We start from the raw sequence: 17,897 nt of genomic DNA, 5'->3' as shown, positions 1-17,897 counted from the left end.
CACTGTAAGAAAACACCAGGCTCTGTTTGGGTTTCCCCACAGACAGTGAGGTCTGCAGTGGCTGCTACCTGAAGTTCTGGAAAGCTTTGGACCAGAAGAGTTGCTCTATCCTTCTGTATTGAGGAAATCTCAGTCCTCCTCCAATGCTACCCATATTTTTTAATGTAGCCCAATACCCTTGTGCCGTACATCCTCTGTGCTGCGCAGGAAGCAAAATGATTCTCTCATTTCGTTCCAGGGATAACTGGATCTTCTGAATTTGTTCCCATGAACTTGTAACTTCAATCGATGTAGGAGCTTGAAGAAGCAGTGTATACTGCAGGGCTTGTTGGTCGGGGAGACTAGATTTTGTTCAAACTGATTCGGCTAAAACTAGGCAATGAGAATCACTCGTACTGTTTTAAGGCAAGCCTACCTACGCCTGACATCAGATGATCTCAGCTCAGAGGACCTGAGCTCTGTCTCTTCCAGAGGCTGCCATAGACTGAGTTTCACTGAGCGCATGGGCAAAGCAAGCAAACTGTGGGTGCGTGTAGGTGCTTGTTTGAATCGTTTTAGGTAGCCTAGCCAATGTGTTGTCTCTTGCCCAAACCAGATTAACAGCAGGCAGCTGCCAGAAGACTTGGTCTCTTTTTTTTTTCCCCTCCTCGGCCCTTGTCCTCCAAATCGTTGTGCTCTTGCCCTCTGCCTTGTGTTTTATGGTTCAGTTAGAAGGCATCTGATCTGACTGAGAATAGTGGTTTTCTTTTGAGGGTCAGTAGGTCAAGCTGGCTCTTGTGTTTTCCCACTTGCTGGAGCCAAAGCGAGGGAAGCCCCAGGAGCGTACGGCTGGGGCTGGAGGAAGGGAAGGAGTGCCCCTTTTGCTGCACCGTGGTCAGAGATCAGCTTAGGTCAGCCATGGAGCTGTTCTCCGAATTAGTCAGCCGCTCCAAATACCTTTGCTGGGAAAGGAGTCAAACGGGTCCAATCAATAAACAGTGCTTTTAGAGACCTCGGTGGTCAGAGGGGTAGTGGAAAGGAGCATCTGCGTGTGTGCGCCCTCAACCCTCTTAGCCCATCAGTGTTCGTTTAACATCTGCAGCCTAAGTCTGAGCACTGAGCGTGTAAGGTGGTGAGACAAACCCATCTGTTGCATAGGGGTCAGTCACTCTTTCTTTGGCAAGGAGAACTACACATGAAACTCAGCTTGTTTAGTTCACGGGGTTCGTTTACTCTTTTTATATGACTGTGATTTTTACACTAGAGGGGTGGCTTGAACCTGTGGGTGGGATGATGGATCTGCTCAGTGCTCTCGGACTTGGCCCTGATAAAGCCCTTTTCCTAAGTGTTGCTCGTCAATTGTACCCAGCAAAAGTTCTTTGTAACCGATGTTTTGAGTGCTCTGGATATAAGCAGTGGGGTACTGTGGTGTGGAGGCGCACTACCCTTAGTGATAAATCACCTAAAAACCTTATTTTTATCAAACTAAAGCTTTCAAGTGAAAATCAGACAGCCAGTCGCTCTGTGTTCCTAATGATGCATTGAATATAGAGGAGTTATAATGGAACTGGTGTTACAAGCACTTCTAGTACAGTCCAAAATCCTGTGATAGCACCACTTAAAAATTCAGTGATTTGGAATGCTGTGATAAAGTCCTGATAAAAAGTATATGTTGTTCTTATATAAAAATTGAACAATGCTTCCATGTACCACATGCTTGTGTGTTGCATTGTACACTTCTTGGAGCAGGAATTTTTATTTCCACATCTGAACATCAAATGCAGGCATGAAGCTAGATTTTCAAAATTTCATAGAGCTGAAATGAAATATTCAGCACCCCAGAAGGCACATCATAAGTTATAATAAAAACATTAAAACAAGAGTTCTCCTTTTAATACATATTAAGCTTCATATTACTGTATTTTGTGCAAACAGATAAAACTGTATCGAGTTTTGCTGTATATTCTGCATTACCTAAGCATGTAAATAAATGCTTATTAGCCTGGCCTTTAAGCTTATTGATGCAGGCTCTGTAGATGAAGGGGGGGGGGGGGAATCCTCTGAGAAAATGTATACGCTGAGTGTCCATAAATACACTTCATTGTAACAGACTTAGTTCAGCTACAATGCTCTGCTACCAAATTTCAGTTAGACTGGGGGGGTATTTCTGTATTCACAGATTTCAAATGGTCTGTGTGCAAAAGTCTTTTCTTAATGTTTATTGGAAAAAGAAGAAAGCTCCAGGGGTGGCCTGGTGAAATGCTTTTACAACTGTGACATCTCTTCCCTCTCTATAATGGAAGCAACTGATGCAGAACATAAAAAAAAAAAAAAAACAAACCCATCCTGAAAGATTACATTTCATAAAGGTGGAACAGAAAGTGGAGGATTCAAAGCAAGGGACTGATTAAGAAGCACATCAGAGATCATCTTTTAGATGTTAATTTTGTCTGTGGCCTGGAGAATGATAACCTTGAAGTTACTCTGATGTTACCTGTCAGGGTGAGAAGCCCATTAGTTTTATTCCCGTATCACAAAGCAGGTCATCACATAGGATAATGTCTTGGTTGCTAAAGCAGCAAGGGACCGAGGATGGGGTCTTTTTAGCTTCAAATTTTCTTCTCCTTTATTTGGCTAAAGGACATGTGGGCTATTGCCAAGGGTGCTCTCCTTGACCTCGGAGCTTCAGATCTCCAAGCAGTGCTACAGGCTTGTTTGATGACACGGATGTGCTTGGAATCGCTGACACGGTAGCTTTGTGTAGGAGATATTTAATCTTTACAACGCTTCCATTCAAGTTTGTAGTTAAGCCATAGATCTCATAAATCTGTTTGTAGTTGTTCTGTGTACACTGTAGTCAGAGGAAAAAGGAAGCATTAAGGTGCCCTGGACCCATCGGTTTCGGCAGCCTCCGGTTTGCAGGACTCTTAATATCCTTTAAGTCTGTTTTTTCTCGAATATGAGAGTGCTGGACCTCAAATGACAGCTGTGAGCATGCACATAAAAGGTGAATATATTTACCACAACAGATGAAGCAGCTATAACAGCACTTCCCTCTCTTGTTCTGACTTTTAGAGCCTCTGAGAGGCAAAGAGCCTGGAGGGAAGGCCCAGGGAAGGCAGGGTGTCCTGAGGCTGCTGTAAGGATGGCCTTACTGCGGTGCAGGTGGTAGAAGAAAGTGTTAACTGCTATGGGTGTAGGTTGTTTTTTGCAAACCATACTGGGGAACGTCAAACCAGGGCTCGATGTAACCGTGAACAAGTGCATTCTCCACAACTTGGTGACTGTTAATGGCCATAGCCTTTTTTAGCTGTTCAATGTCTTGGAGCTCCGAGGGATTGCAAGTAAGTGCAGATGAAAAATTAAGGGTATTGGCAAAAATGCCAAGTAAAGGGAGAGACCTACTCCCACTGAGAGCAAAACTTGGAAACAGAAAAGACAAGTGTGTTTTACAGCAACTTTTAGAAGAGCTCTTCATCTCACTTCTCCTGCCTGGCTGCCACCTTTTTTTCTTCCCTCCTTGCCTTCTGTTTCAGCTGAGCTATTGCAATAAGGGTTAAATTGTAGCTGTAGCATCTCTGTTTTAAAATGAGTCCCCTACCCTGCTTATGAAAATGGCAAAGTAGCTTACAGTTGCAGCTGTTTCAGCTTCGAGATGCTTACTGTAATGTACAATGGCGAAGAAGCTGCCCAAGGACCAGGAGAGATATTAAAGAACTTTTTCATCATCTTCACGTTTCCAGCTATTAAAAGGCTGTGCAATAGGTAGCTGGAGAGGCGGCTGTCTGTCTGGGCTCCGCTTTGCAAGCCTGATATTCAGGCTGGAGACTGAAAGGCTGCTCCTGCCTCCTTGGCTGTGACTGGGAGTTTCACCCTGGATTTCCACTACGCAGGGGTGGAGGCACTGGGTGTTTTGGAGACAGTGCTCCTGCTTTTGGAGAATGTGGAAGGAGAAAGTATACTGCAGCGAGTGCCTTGGGAGGAAAGACCTCCATAACCTGGAGCTTTGTTTTGGTCTTGTTCTCGGAACAAGGGGATTTTAGGCAGTAGAGACCCGAAGGATCCATAGGAGCAGCGTAAGTACGGGCTGTTCTGCCGCACTTTCTCAGTTGGCTTACCCTGGGGTAGCAGTAGCATGGGTGATGTTTAGCTTAGGCTTGAGCATGAACTGAAATCCTGACACTTTAAACAGGATGGATAGGTAGTATACTGGAGAAAAGGGATCCAGGGAAATGCTTCTGAACTCGGACTTAGGCCTCAAATTACATGTACCATTAAGAAAAGTTGCTGGAGAAATTGTACTCGCTTGTGTTTTGTACAATGTCTTAGGAATTCTTTCATAGGTTCAGTTTTGGTTTGGGGGTGTGTGTGTATTCCGTATTTCTTGAATACAGAAATCTTCATTGAGAAATTTGCCCCCTGAGAAGAATCCCCCAATAATAAGCAGCTGTAAGTAAGCATTTTTTTGAGGCAAACTGTGTTGAAGTAGTCTTCTAGATATTGGGCCGTATCGTATGGCTACTTGTCCTCTACAGCAGCTGAAATTTCCGTCAGCCTGGTCAGAGCGTGTTCAATGTGCATTTCGTAAACTGCTCTAGCAGAGTTTGGTTTCTTACTGCAAGTAAAGTTTAAAACTTAATTTGATATGTGGATCTTTTGTTCTTCAGGTGACGGTCCTTAGTTTTACGCATATAGAAGGAAGGTGTGGAAGTCTGTCGTGGTCTGGTCTGATCAAGTCTGGGATTTGTCTCTCCCTTAAACTCGGCCTGTGTTGAATTATCCTGGGCTGTATTGTGAAATCACTTGAATTTTTTTTCCAGGTGCTGAAATAGGTTTATGTATTAGATGTAATATATTCCTTCTTGTAACCTGGTCTAGAGGAATCAGGTTTAGTGTTTGCTGCTTGAGGTAAAAATTAGGGAGAAAATTTTGTGGAAGTCAAGGGTGCGATAAGATGATGTGTTATTGAGAGAGCTGTCCAGGCTGCCCTGCCTTCAGGTGTAATGTTGCAGCTGGGCTTTCCAAACTGAGCTAATAGTTCAAATATGCAAATAGGTACTAATGGGATTTTCAAATACTTTTCTACCTTTCTCCTTCAGCAGCTACATACTAGAAAAACATGGCCATTAGATTCTTATCCTTCCAAGTAATCTCTTCTGAAAATACATGGTCATTTTCTTCCATTTTTAAGATGGCACCATTACTTCCATCTCCAGGAATAATATTTCCAAGAAGATTTGAATTTTCCTCACATTCAGAAAGCTTTCCAGGTTATTCAAGCTGTTAGGTTCCTCGTAGTAAAGCAATTTAGGTTAAATATGCCTTTTGCAAAGGATGTGAATGGCTGAAATTGCAACTGAACTGTGAGGGTAATTGCACGAAAAGAAAGTTAATCTTTGTTTAACTTCTGTAACTTCTGCATTTGCTGCACTGGAAGCTGTCATAACCCCATTTCTCCTGCAGAAGTGGATTATTTACTTGTGATAATAGCCACATAAAATCATTAACATGCTGTCATAAACAGCTGTGTTAAACTGTTATAAGTGTTGGTGACATAAATAACATGCCCAACAAGAAGCTGTGATTTACAAACAGAACACAGTTGCCTTTGGGAGAAGGGAAAGGAAAACATGTTTTTAAAATAACTACTCTTTCATGCATTGTAAATATACCTCTATACTATTACCCGTGTTTTGTGGCAAAAGTGCCCTGTGCCAGCGGGCAGCTTTTGGGCCTAATTCTGATGTGCTTCCTCCAGTAACTGAAATCAAAGCGTTAAGACAGATGAAAAACAAATCTGGATTTGATAACTCTTCTTGATGTTATTAGACAATACATTTTATTCTAAGTTCTTACGGTGCTATTGTTATTGTGCCTGAAATACTCTACAGGTTGAGGCTTCCGACTCTTGCTTTCTCCTTTGCTAAATTTTATTAATTTTTTGAAGCCACAACGTTTTTGTTTATAGTCTTTGAAGGAAAATCTGGTACCTAGCTACTTCAATTAGTGTACGGGTGGAACCAAGTACTTGACAATAAAATTAATTTCTATAAAGAAAATGCCAAGTGGCTGTTTATGCATTGTTATACATACATTCATAGAAAACTTTGGTTTGAGGTATAAAATAGAAACAATTAATCTTTTTTAGGACTAAAAGGTTTTTTGATTCTTTTTATCACATAACTTTTTGTTTTCATTTGCTCTAACGAGGTAAAAAGAGTTATTTGATGATGAAGAAGGAAAAAAGCCACTTTTGCATTCATATGCGGCTGTTTCAAAACGCCGTTCCCCATGCACTAGAGTGCAGAATGGCAGCGCTGTCGCTAGCGTGGAGGTGGGGGAGCAGCCTGTCTGTCTGGGAACCAGAGGTCTATATCTAAACCTGGAAGCACTCAGAGGTGCTGCCCCTGGACAGGGTGGGATAGGCAAGCTGGTGATGTGTCAGAAACTTTGCTTTTGTTATGATATAGTAGAAACTACTCTGCTAGTTTCTTACTGAAGTATAGTCAGTGAGAATTGAGAACACTGGACAGAGAGGTGGTGGATGCCCCATCCCTGGAAACATTCCAGGTCAGGTTGGACGGGGCTCTGAGCAACCTGATCTAGTTGACGATGTCCCTACCCACGGCAGAGGGGTTGGACTAGATGGCCTTTAGAGGTCCCTTCCAACCCAAACCATTCTGTGATAAGACCATCTAAAAATACAAGTTGTATGTGCTTTGCCCGTTTATAAACTATTAGAAAATGCTTGATGCAGTAAAGAAAAAGGACCACTTATGTTGTTTTGAATTGAGCCCTTTGATAAAACTGCATCAACGTGTTCTTAAGCATTTTAATGATTTTTCTACTCTTTAGCAGACCTCGTATTGTAGCTCTGCTCTGAGAGCGTCTCGCTCTGCCTTTACAGTCTGATTCATCTCCTAACTACACAAAGTTGACTGGCGTCCTGTTACCAAAGTGTCACGTAAGAATTTGACCTCTGCATTCTTGCAGCAGGTGGAAATCTCGGGCCTTCAGTGCCGTGGTAGGGATGGTGTGCAGCTTGCAGAGCTGGCACTCTCGACACCTCTCCCCTGCCTCTCCTCTATACAAAGGACGTGCTCGCGTGGTTTTTGTCTTGCTGCCTACTGGAGAGCAGCGGCCAGACTAGTTGGTTGTGAGGAGAACGCTGTTCTGGTGAGGTGGAAGAAGATCCACCAGGTTTGAGGTTTTGGCACTGTTTCTGATAGATGGTCAGACTGCACTCTTGCATGCTTTCCTCCCGCTTGTTTGCTAACAGCAAACAAAGCGAGGCCCAACGCTATTTTTGTGCTTGTCATGCTGAAATGCATCTCGGTGCATGTGGCAAGAGTAGGTGCTGTGAGGAATTAATTTCTCCAAATAAACCTCAAGAGGTATGGTGGTTTATGCTAATTTCCAACTCAGCTGTAGATAGTTGTGCAGATTTTTAGCTTTGCTTTATTTCCATGTTTTACATATCAAAGATCTATTTATCTACAAATATTGTTTTCGTAGCGATGGGATAAAAATAGAATTTATGCTTGGGTTTTTTGTGTGTGTTAACAATTTGCAGAGAAACATAGCTTAATTTCTTATAATATTTGCCAGTCATATCTATGGTGCCTCTGGGGGTTCCCTATATTGAGTTTCTGTACAGAATGTAGTATGTTTCTTCCTCCATAGAAACATATAACCAATATTTACTCTGTGTCTCTTATGGTTTTGCTGTTTCAGGTTCACAGATTAAAACTTTCACATCATTGAGGTTCTTGATTGAGCCTTCAGATGCTGTCACCATGCGTGGAAGCAACGTGCTGTTGAACTGCATAGCAGAATCAGATCAAGGAGCCCCAGTTATTAAATGGAAGAAAGACGCAGTCTTCTTAAACCTGGCAGTAGATGAAAGGAGGCAGCAGCTGGCCAACGGATCCCTCTTGATACAAAACATAGTCCACTCCAGGCACCACAAGCCAGATGAAGGTCTCTACCAGTGTGAAGCATCTCTAGAAGGCATTGGAGCTATCATCAGTCGGACAGCTAAGGTCATGGTAGCAGGTAGGCAGAAACTTTCCTACCTTTTGGATTGCTGGAAATACTGTTTGAGAAGCTGCTTCTTTAAAAAATAAGAGCAAAAAATGTACTGTGGGTTTTCTCCCTGCCCCCCCCGCCCCCTCCACAAGAAGTAAAGCTAGATATGACACTTCTGTGACAGTAACTTATTTCTGACAAGGTATTATTCTTGTTTAAATATGTCTAATCACCTCTTTGTTGCTGTGAGTTATTTGCTGCCTATTTATTGTCTTCAAAATAGATGAACCTCTGAACTTTTTCATAGGCAAGAACTCATTATGCAGCTTACTGGAATTGGCAGCCTCTTTGTATTTCCTTTAAAGTACTTGTGTACGTATATGGCAGAAAGGACAGAAGTTTGTTTCCAGGCATCTGAGAACACTTACAGCTTCTCATCGACTTAACAAATACCTTTGTAAAAGGTCTTTTTGCCTCTTCATCAGTCTGTAGTGAGTCTTTAATCATCTAATTATTGGGGAGAAAAATATCTGGAAATCCTTCAAATAAAAGGTACAAAGAAACTTGGTAACTAATCAAATCACTTGGTAACTAATACCAACTAGAATGTGCTAGAGTTCAGAATAATTTTCTTTATGATCATTATTTAAGAATTTTGCAAACTCTAAGGGGAGGCTTTTTTCTATGCTCTCTGTATGTTTCTGTATAGATGGAGCTACTGTGTATTGCCGATTGCTCTAACTTAGACCTGTTAAAGAATGCCCTGGTTGCCTTGCCTTGACAGGGGTTGAGCAGCCATCCACAGGTGCCAACTTAGTAACCTTGGGAAAAAGAGGATAAAATATTCTTTTATGCTGCGGAGAAGATAGACACCGATAGCCTTTAGTGCCTAGGTGAGCCATGAGTTTGTTCAGGCACACTGGTTATGTGAAGGAGCAGCTTGCGTTTACGTTAAGGAAAAGTTAAAAGGCAGGCTGTATCGAAGCTTTCAGCCTTGCCTGGCTGGGCTCACGTAGCCTGTCGGGGGGGAGATGCACTTTTCTCCAGGTCTCCGGGCATCCAGTCTACGCATCACCTAGTCTTGCTGTCCTGCCGCATTTTGAACAACATGGGGATGTAAAATTAAACTGAAGTTCAATCCAGTTCAGTCTAGGAGCTCTGCAGCGTTTTGCCATCCTGTGTCTTCCTAAACTCTCACCAGTGATACTGGGAGGGAGCCCAGGCAGCTCTTCTCAGCTGGTCTCTCCAGTGTCCCTCGGGAACTTGGTGCCTTTTCCAGTCTTAGGTCCCTTAAACTGAAGATCACTTCCCCTCCTCCAAACCCTTCTCTACCAGCTAGAAAAGCCATGTTTTCTCATGGTACCCGATTAAAATAGTAATAAGAGTTTTGGCTCTTTTCTAATCTACCTTCTCCCCACCACTTTTCTGTCTGAATCTCTGGTCGTTTAACCTCACATCCTCAGCACTGTATGTACTCCTGTGCTATGATTCCTACCCAAAGTGATGGAGAGCCCCACAGATGCAAAGAAATTGGTGATTCTGTTATCAAGTCACTCTCGGAGGGAGCCTGCAGAGCCACACTTTGCCAAGTAGGGCTTTTTGCCAGTTCAAGTTGTTATTTGGCCTTGATCTTGGTCGTTGGCGACCACTAACGAATAAAATCACTTCAGTTATTCTTTTTAAGTGAATGCACGTACGTGAGTGTTCCCTGTTGCGCTGTGCCCAGCTCTGTAATTTTGATCTTTTCATAGGAAGAACTGTGCTTTGCGTGGCAGGTCCCGATCTTGTATCTCTGCAGTGATGGTGGGAAGTTTGGAGGGGGAGGACAGGATTTACTCTGTTCAAGAACAATTTGGCTGAAACTGGGAGAACTGATAAAGATTTCTTAATTGGAAAGACAGTGAAAAGGACAAGAGGCAATGCACGCGAAGTGAAGTACTGGAAATTTGTTTAAACATAAGTATTTTTCCTATAAGGGTGATCACACAGTGAAATGGGTTGCCCAGGCGTGCTGTGGAGTCTCCATCTTGGAGATACTCAAGACCCAGTTGGACACAACCCAGCACAATGTGCTGGTAGCTGCCCCTGCTTTTTGCAGGGCGCTGGACTTAGACGATCTCTGCAGGGGCCTTCTGACCTTGGTGATTCTGACTTTTATTTTTTTTCCTGATTGTATGAAAATGGTTCATATTATAAGGTGGAATATAAGGTGTATGGCATTTAAAACTGGCAACAAGTTCTCCAAGCAGAAATGGTATTTTGCTCTCTGAAGGACGTATTCCTGAGCGAGCAGAATTTTTTGTGGGTTTGTGGTTTTGTTTGGGGTTTTTTTGAGGGAGTCACTGTGTAATGTTGGCAGAACATCATTGAGTTAAGGCACTGGCAGATGGAAACACAGCAGTAAGGGAAAGAGGGCAAGAGGAGAAATGAAGGTCTCGCACTCCAGTATGTTGTGTTAATCATTGCTTGGCAAAGCAAATAAACTTCCGATGTTCAGAAAAGCCTCCTTTTAGAGAGATGAGGATTTGGATCAGACAGAGCTACGTTTAGTATGATAACACTTGAAAACTGCATCTTTCTGACCCATTGTGTGGTGTACGAGGTATTGCTGCTAAACAGACTTTTTCTGGACAGCCTGATGCTCTCCTCCAAAGGAGGAGATGACGGTATGTGTGATTGCACTGTCCTGATGAGTGGAAGATGGTGTTCGTGTCAACAGTACATATCCTCATTTCACTTAGTCTCCCACTTCTATGCAAGATTTCATTCTTGCAAGATTTTAAAGGAAGGATCATGAGCTTTAATATTTCAGGCAGGTTTTAGGAAGAGATTCATTCACTGAATTACAGTCTAATCTTGGGTAGTGTCACTTTTAAACTATAGGTCTGTTCACAGCATTTTAAGTACTTACTGTGCTGTTTGGCAACATAGAATACATCAACATTTATGTCTTTGGAGGTTGAAATTGCCAAACCACTGGTATGCATAAGGGACATATATCTTTCTCGCAGTAAAGACTGTGAACGTGATTCCACCACGCTTTTTAAAGCATTAACAGTCAATAAAGCAGTCACTGCTAAAAGGTAACAGTCAACTCTGCGTGGAGCAGACTGCTCGGGGTACTGAAAGTATATCGCCCTTTTAAAACCCTTCCCCTTATACTTTCATGGCTTAAAGTGCTTTCAATAAAGAAAATGTAGCAAATGAAAACTGTTTTTAATCAGTAGAGAATTTTATGCATGAAGCCTGCCATGTATGGGAAAATACACTGTTTCGAAGAACTTTTTGAGGGTCCTTACGGCCCTGACGTGCTTCAGCTGTAAAAGTGTTCCAGGCTGAAATGGAAATGAGAGCACTGGATAGAAACTAAGAACTGCTTCCTTCTCCAGCATCTTATTAAAACTCCCAATTTAACAGACTGCTGAATATTGGTATTTCTAGTAATTGGTAGGATTTCAGATAGAAACCACGCTACCCTGTCTTATGTTGTCTCTATTTATAGACTGTTGCAGGATCAGTCCTTCAAAGGTTCTGGCTTTACTGTTAATCTGAAATGTTGGTCTTCCAGAGGATGATAAAAAGCAGAATCCATGGTTGCTTTATAGGGAAATTCCCACATGTGAGCATCCAGCCCCTTGGTGAAGACCGGCTCTCCGATGTGATGCGATAGGAATTTTTTGTGTGTGGTGATGACTTATAACTAGAAAATGATTTATGCTGAAAATTTTTTAGAATATTTTTCTTTTCCGAACCAAAGAATGGATAAGCTACATCACAGCTGTAGACCCATTTAGACCAATGTCCTGGCTCTGGTAATCACCAGTAGCAGATGTCTAGAGACTCTAGGAACAGTGTATATCCATATAGTTCACCTGAATATTCTACCAGTTGCCAGTGTGGGCTGTGTGTTGATGAATTTGTTCCTGTTCTCTGTGCCGGGGGTGTTGGACTAGATGGCCTTTAAAGGTCCCTTCCAACCCCCAAACCATTCTGTGATTCTATGATTCTAAATTCTTGAGTTGTGAATGTAGCATTTGTATGTTTAAGTGCCTCTTAATTAGTTTTTTCTTCAAGAAATTTGTCTTCCTTGACCCATATAGACTTTCAGCATTACATTCCTTGCGCTTGTATATTGCCACGGATTCAGTCCTGCCTGAAATCAGAGGTTACTTTGGGGGGGAGGGGGAACCCAACAAAAAAACCCACCTAGCTTGTGTCCCTTTAAGATAACAATGTGGACTCCATTCTGCTGTTTAAAGATGGTACAAAGCAAATGTGGAGTGTCCCTGGAAGGGCTATGGGGAAGTTTAATCTTGCTTCAACTTAAGTGGAAGACGCAGCTTCAGCATTCCGAACTTAATGTGTATGTTTGTTGTCGGCTGAAGAGACCATTAAGAATAACAATAGTTGAGACGTACTTGGTCAAAGAAGTTGAAAATATTTCCTGTCTGATGAAGTCAGTGGAGAAGTGCAGCTGGCCAGCGTTGCCCCTGGAGCTCCTGAAAGACTATTAACGTGGTGTTACGGCGGGCGTCACAAGATGGCACCTTCTGTGCAGTCTCACTAGACTTCTTTATCGCAGAAGGAACTTTCTGGGTTTTGGGAGAAATGTTGTTCTGGAGGTTAGTATCCAGGGAAGAAAAAAGAGGGGACTTCTCAAATTGCTGTTGCAACCGCGTTTATTCTGGGACTAAAGTGGTATATGTATTGAGCAAGTACCACGGAATAAACAAAAAACATTTGTCACATTTCTCCTTCAGCTGAAAGTCGGCCCATATGCTCCCCCAAAAATGTCAGCCAAGCAGCAACTTATTTCTTCAAGAGCTTTAAATGATTTAAAAGATATTTTTAGACGGTGTTTGACACCGTCAGTGTGTCCCTCAGCTTTGAACGCGAGGCTGCTGCTCGTGCCACGGTGTTTTATCACGTTGCTTCATCAGTATTAGAAAAATAAAAAAAACCCCAAGGAGTGTTTTGTAACTGTGCTGGTGAGAATCAAAACTTTATTGTGTACTTGTCTAGACAGAACACAAGCAGTTTCCAAAGAGACGAGGTAACTGGACTTAAAAATTACAGCCCTGTATTTATTGTGATTGCACCTCGTGCTGTATTGCTGTTTCTGTAACAGCACTGCCAGACTTCAGGTAACAGAAGACTAGTAGCTAGGACAGCTGTGGAACCCAAGGTTAAAGTCTTGCAGATGTGAAGAAATTTTAAACCCCGTTTAGGAAAACAACGAAGCTGTAACACTAAATTATTTTTAGACTATCATAAATCCACTGATAATTCCAAAAGATGTACTTAAGCGCACACAGAATGGCTAAGAAATTATGAACTATAATATTAGATACTATTGCCTACCAGTATTTTTGGTTTTTAATGAACTAAGGATAAAATGGAATCATTTGAAGTGACACAAGGAGGTACCTCTTGTAAGAAACTACAGGATAAACACAGGAAACCTGCTATACCCAAATTTAGGAAATACTGTGTTGGACAGAGTAAACAAAACATAGTCTACAGTGTCCCCGGATCTGTGATAGTAATTTTCTGTTTTTATAAAGGAGGACAATTACTTTCAGGAATTAATCATTTGGGAGGTATAAGTTGATCTATAACAGCTAAAATTAGCCAATACTGACTTAATCTTTTTTTATTCCTACCTTTTTTGATCCCTAATCGCAGGCAATTTTAGGCTATTTAATGTGAATTCATAAGCCATAATAAAAGTAGTGAACAAAACTAAAACAAATGCCACTTCCCTCCCAAACTCATTTTGGAGCTCCAAAAATTGATTTTCTTGATAAATGGCAAAATAAATAAATAAAAAAAAAAGTAAGTCTGAATAACTCTGTAGAACACAGACATTATAGCTGGAAAACTTAGATTAAAAGTACCACCCCTTGACAGTGAATTCAGTAAAACAGATGGACGTTTATGAACTTTTGGCTGACAGGTTTTCCTCTAGTATGCTTTTTTATGTTTCTATTTTATATAAATACATATGGCGCGCACAGCGTGTACTAGTGCATCGAGCACCACTTAGGACTCTATCAGGAACTGGTTAAGTTCAGTGTTTATGATCTAGCTAGCTGATGTAGTAGATTTTTTTTCTCTTTTCTTTTTGCTACGTTCCGTAATAATGTATGCCTGTGGGACTGCTTTTTACATCACTTGATGACCTGTAGTGCTTAATAGTTTTTTCGCTTAATGGAACGGACGATTCCCGAGTGCTCGCTCCGTGCTATCGCTGCTGAATAATGGTCCTTTGTTGTATTTGTAAGATCCACGTGCATCACGCATGCACAAACGTATACCCTGTCATGCCATTAAAGCTCATTAGCACATTTGTATTTAAAAACAGATCTGAAATGTGAAAGGAAACATCAGCAAATCAGGTAAATGTTTGACTCTTTACATGCCGTTCTGGTCCCAATTTTTTTCCACTGTCTTGTGTGTAAGGTGCACCTACTTTCTCTCATGTAAATGGGGGTGTAGGGAGATAGGCAACCAAAACCCTCCCCAAACAAAATGCCCAGCATGTCTGGTAAGGTAGTTGTCCTTTTGATGCGATTGCTGATTTTTTTTTTTTCCTTTTAAATGGTAATTTTCAACATTGTTCATGGCTATTGCTTTGACTATATAAAGGGAAAAGCTGTGGGAAAGGTTTATGTTCTGCATGGCCACTTGCGTGCAACAGGCTTTGAGTTACATCCTTAATTCCTCTATGCTTTTGTCCCAACTTTAGTCTTGTGGAACTGAAGTGGCTCCTCTGGGTGCCTCATATACAGAGCTGCCGCAGGTCGCCCTGGTAAGCTGTGATGGGATCTCTCATTGCGGGACACAAGAGCTTGTAGGTGATGGTTTTACTTCCTTGAGAGTAACTCTAACTTAGGGAAGAAGGCAAGATACTCCTGCTTGTATTACTTCGATACTTAATTGACCATTGAATATCAGAACACTTATATCTTGAATATCCACTCCAGTGAAAATTCAGGAATAAGTAACTGGCTCCTTTTGGTGACTGGCTGTTCGTAAACACAGTTACCACTAAGCACCAAGTGGTTTTGAAGAGAATTAGCAGCTTTTAATGATACGTGTCTACTGACTTCTAGTGCCAAGAGAAATGTGGCAGCCAACTTCTGCCCCATCACTGAAAATCTCAGATTCTTCATTTGGAACAGGTAAAAGGAATAAAGCGGCTTTGGAGTATTTGGAGCCAGTCATCAAAGCCTGCTGGGTGAAGAATCGGATAGAAAGTAGGCTCAAATGGCAAGAAGTAGAGAAGGCTGAGCGTTATGTTGGTTGTTATTTAGGTATGGTATAGTCTAGAAACAGTACAACTAATCAGATATTTTGCTTAACCTTCACTTTAAACATGCCACTTAAATATTTAAAGGTGACAAAAATACTACAGTTACTTAAACGAGTATTTTATTTTGCTGTAAAAATTATTAGAAGCAAAGTCTCTTCAAATGTGCTAAGAATCCAATGACTTGGGGGTCCCTTGGAGATGAGGTCAGAAGGAAGCACGTCTGTGACAGCCCCTACGGTGTTCAATTAACACACAATTCTGGCTTTGACTCATTCTTCTATTTCAACTCTCTGTACATAGTCCCTACTCTTCATTTGTTTTCCTGTTGTTCCCCCCCCCCAAATCAACCTTTCTAGCACTATCTATACCTTTCCATTAAACACTGACCTGCTCCCCCCCCGCCTGCTCCCCCTGCCAGTGTGAATTGGGAATAGCTCCACCATAACGTTTCACTGGTTTTAAAATAGCAAGTGAAGAAGTAGGCTATGTCTGAAGATAGGTCTTTGCTAATATTCCACCTTGTGTTCAAGTACCTGAACACCAACACAATAATTAGCAGAAACACTTTCATCAGCTTATAATTTCACTTTTGTTGTTGACTTTAAAATTACTGTAGCGAGTGACTTGGGAGCAGCAGACTCCAGAGGACCGCTCCAGTCACACATCTCTTGATGTGTATCCGTGCGCGTTGCTCTTGGGTACGCTTTCTGTCAGGAGGAGGAATAACTAACTCTACATTTAACACAAAAATAAACAGCTATCTGTTCATCTGCATTAATGCTGCAAGTCCTTGGGGATCCCCGAGGCGGTGGGCGGAGGCATACCCAGGTGCTGGCTCCCATTCTGTCACGCCAGCAAAGGTGCTTCTGGATTCATAACCGTCAAGGCTCTGCTCTGTGTTCTCCTCTCCTCCCCTCTGAGGACTGAGCAGAAACCCAGTGCTGGGTAACAGATGCTTTGAGCCAAACTTACTATTTCACGTGCTTATTTTCCACTTTCAGCAGGGCAAAGGGGGGTGTTCAGCGAGCTTGTATCAGTGCTTTTGACTGCCTGTCCTAAATGTCTTTCCCTGTACCAGGACACCACGTTTCATCCTGTTTTGTCTCTCCGGTTGCTTAGTGCTATCCTCTTCTGTTGGCTTGGGCAGTTCCTCCCCATGAGCTGTGCCGCTGGGACGCCGCGTAGCCAGGGATTAGAGCTCTGCTGGGAAGGTGCCCCCAAGGAGATGGCTGGACATCTACAGTGCTGTTGCTTCTGCAAGCTTAAATTGTAACTGCATCTATTTTGCGTCTACCCATATGCTGCGGTCCTTCCGTAACACCCTTCTTTGCAGTAAGATGTACGAATGCTGAGACAATGCTGAAGCAAGCGGTCTGAAGCGATACTCCTCCTGTTGCGTAGTATTGTCTCGTTACTTCACCTTGTTCTCTTGCCCGCCATCCATCTGTGTCTCTTAACTTTACAATTGAAGCAGGAGATATCTTTGGAGAGAAGCAAGTTTTTTATCCTGTATTCTCTGTGGCCTCTTCCAAGACTGAGGCTGGTGTTCAGTACTCCTGTTTGTCGTGCTTGGTGTCTCTTGACTGCACGGTGTGGACGTGCCTTTATTCCTGTTCGCGGTGTTGGCATGTTTCTGGCTGCTCTTCTGCAAGCTTCTGCAGCACAGTGAGTGGCAGTAAAGCACTGATGGTAGCAGCCCCGCGAGGGGACTGCCTGCCTTTTTGCAATCCCATGTTTTCATACTCAGTGGCAGGATTGCTGGTACTTATGACACTTAAATAGCTAGGGTAAAAATGGAACTTTTGTAGTTTGTTTTTAAATGGACATCAGCGAGCCAGAAATTATTTTGCTCATACAAATGGAAGTTTGAAAATCAGTAGCTAAAATTATGAAATTTGTGTCAACACACTGATTCTTTCATCCTTTTCAGTTTCATGAGTTTGTCAACCCATAGGAGAGCGACATTCCAGAGTAATAATGTTTGAGACCTGCATTTCTGTACAACACTCCTCCTGTTTGGGTGTGAAGCGTCAACAGAAGCGCCGTCTTTTCTGCACTGTATTCCCTTCTAGTATCGGGCTGTTGAGAAATGCTCAGCGGGAATGCATGCCACCGCAATTCCTGCTCTTCCTGTTCTTGTGCTGCATAGAAACGTGGCTTTAATTAGCAAATTTCATTTAGGAAAAAGGTTTTGCTTTCGTTTTCAGTGCCTGGCAGAGATTTACTTAGGCTGAACTTGAGGAGATTGGATCGAAGAAGGAGCAGCCTTGGTTAGTGAGGCCATGCAGTTTCAGTGAATTAAAATAATGGGGTGTAATAGATCATAGGCACTGGAGATGGCGATCAGCCCATAGATCATCTGGCCAGTTTACCTTCCAGGAAAGGATTGTTCCCACGCCCTGTTTGCTGATCATCTGTCTGGTCTGGTTTTACAAGCCCTAAGTGAGAAGACTCCTGTGGTCTCCCTTGGGACTGTGTCCTACTGTCTAATAGATCTGTCAGGATGTTTTTTCTGGAAATTAATCCTCAGTTTTCTTAGTGTCATCACTTTGTCCTCTATCGTGCAGGACAAAGG

General features: G+C 42.3%; 1 protein-coding gene across 2 annotated transcripts in view; it reads left to right on the top strand.

The window, feature by feature from the left end:
* The window catches only part of LOC143172078 (netrin receptor DCC-like), a 575,708-nt gene that overhangs the window by 205,290 nt on the left and 352,521 nt on the right, over nucleotides 1–17,897 (top strand). For both annotated transcript variants that reach the window (XM_076361323.1, XM_076361322.1), the window contains exon 2: nucleotides 7,714–8,034. In XM_076361323.1, the coding sequence (XP_076217438.1) occupies nucleotides 7,714–8,034 (321 nt within the window). The remainder of the gene's footprint in view (nucleotides 1–7,713; nucleotides 8,035–17,897) is intronic.

This window comes from Aptenodytes patagonicus, chromosome W, assembly GCF_965638725.1.
Source record: "Aptenodytes patagonicus chromosome W, bAptPat1.pri.cur, whole genome shotgun sequence".
NCBI lineage: Eukaryota > Metazoa > Chordata > Aves > Sphenisciformes > Spheniscidae > Aptenodytes > Aptenodytes patagonicus.
This window is presented reverse-complemented; position numbering and strand designations above follow the sequence as displayed.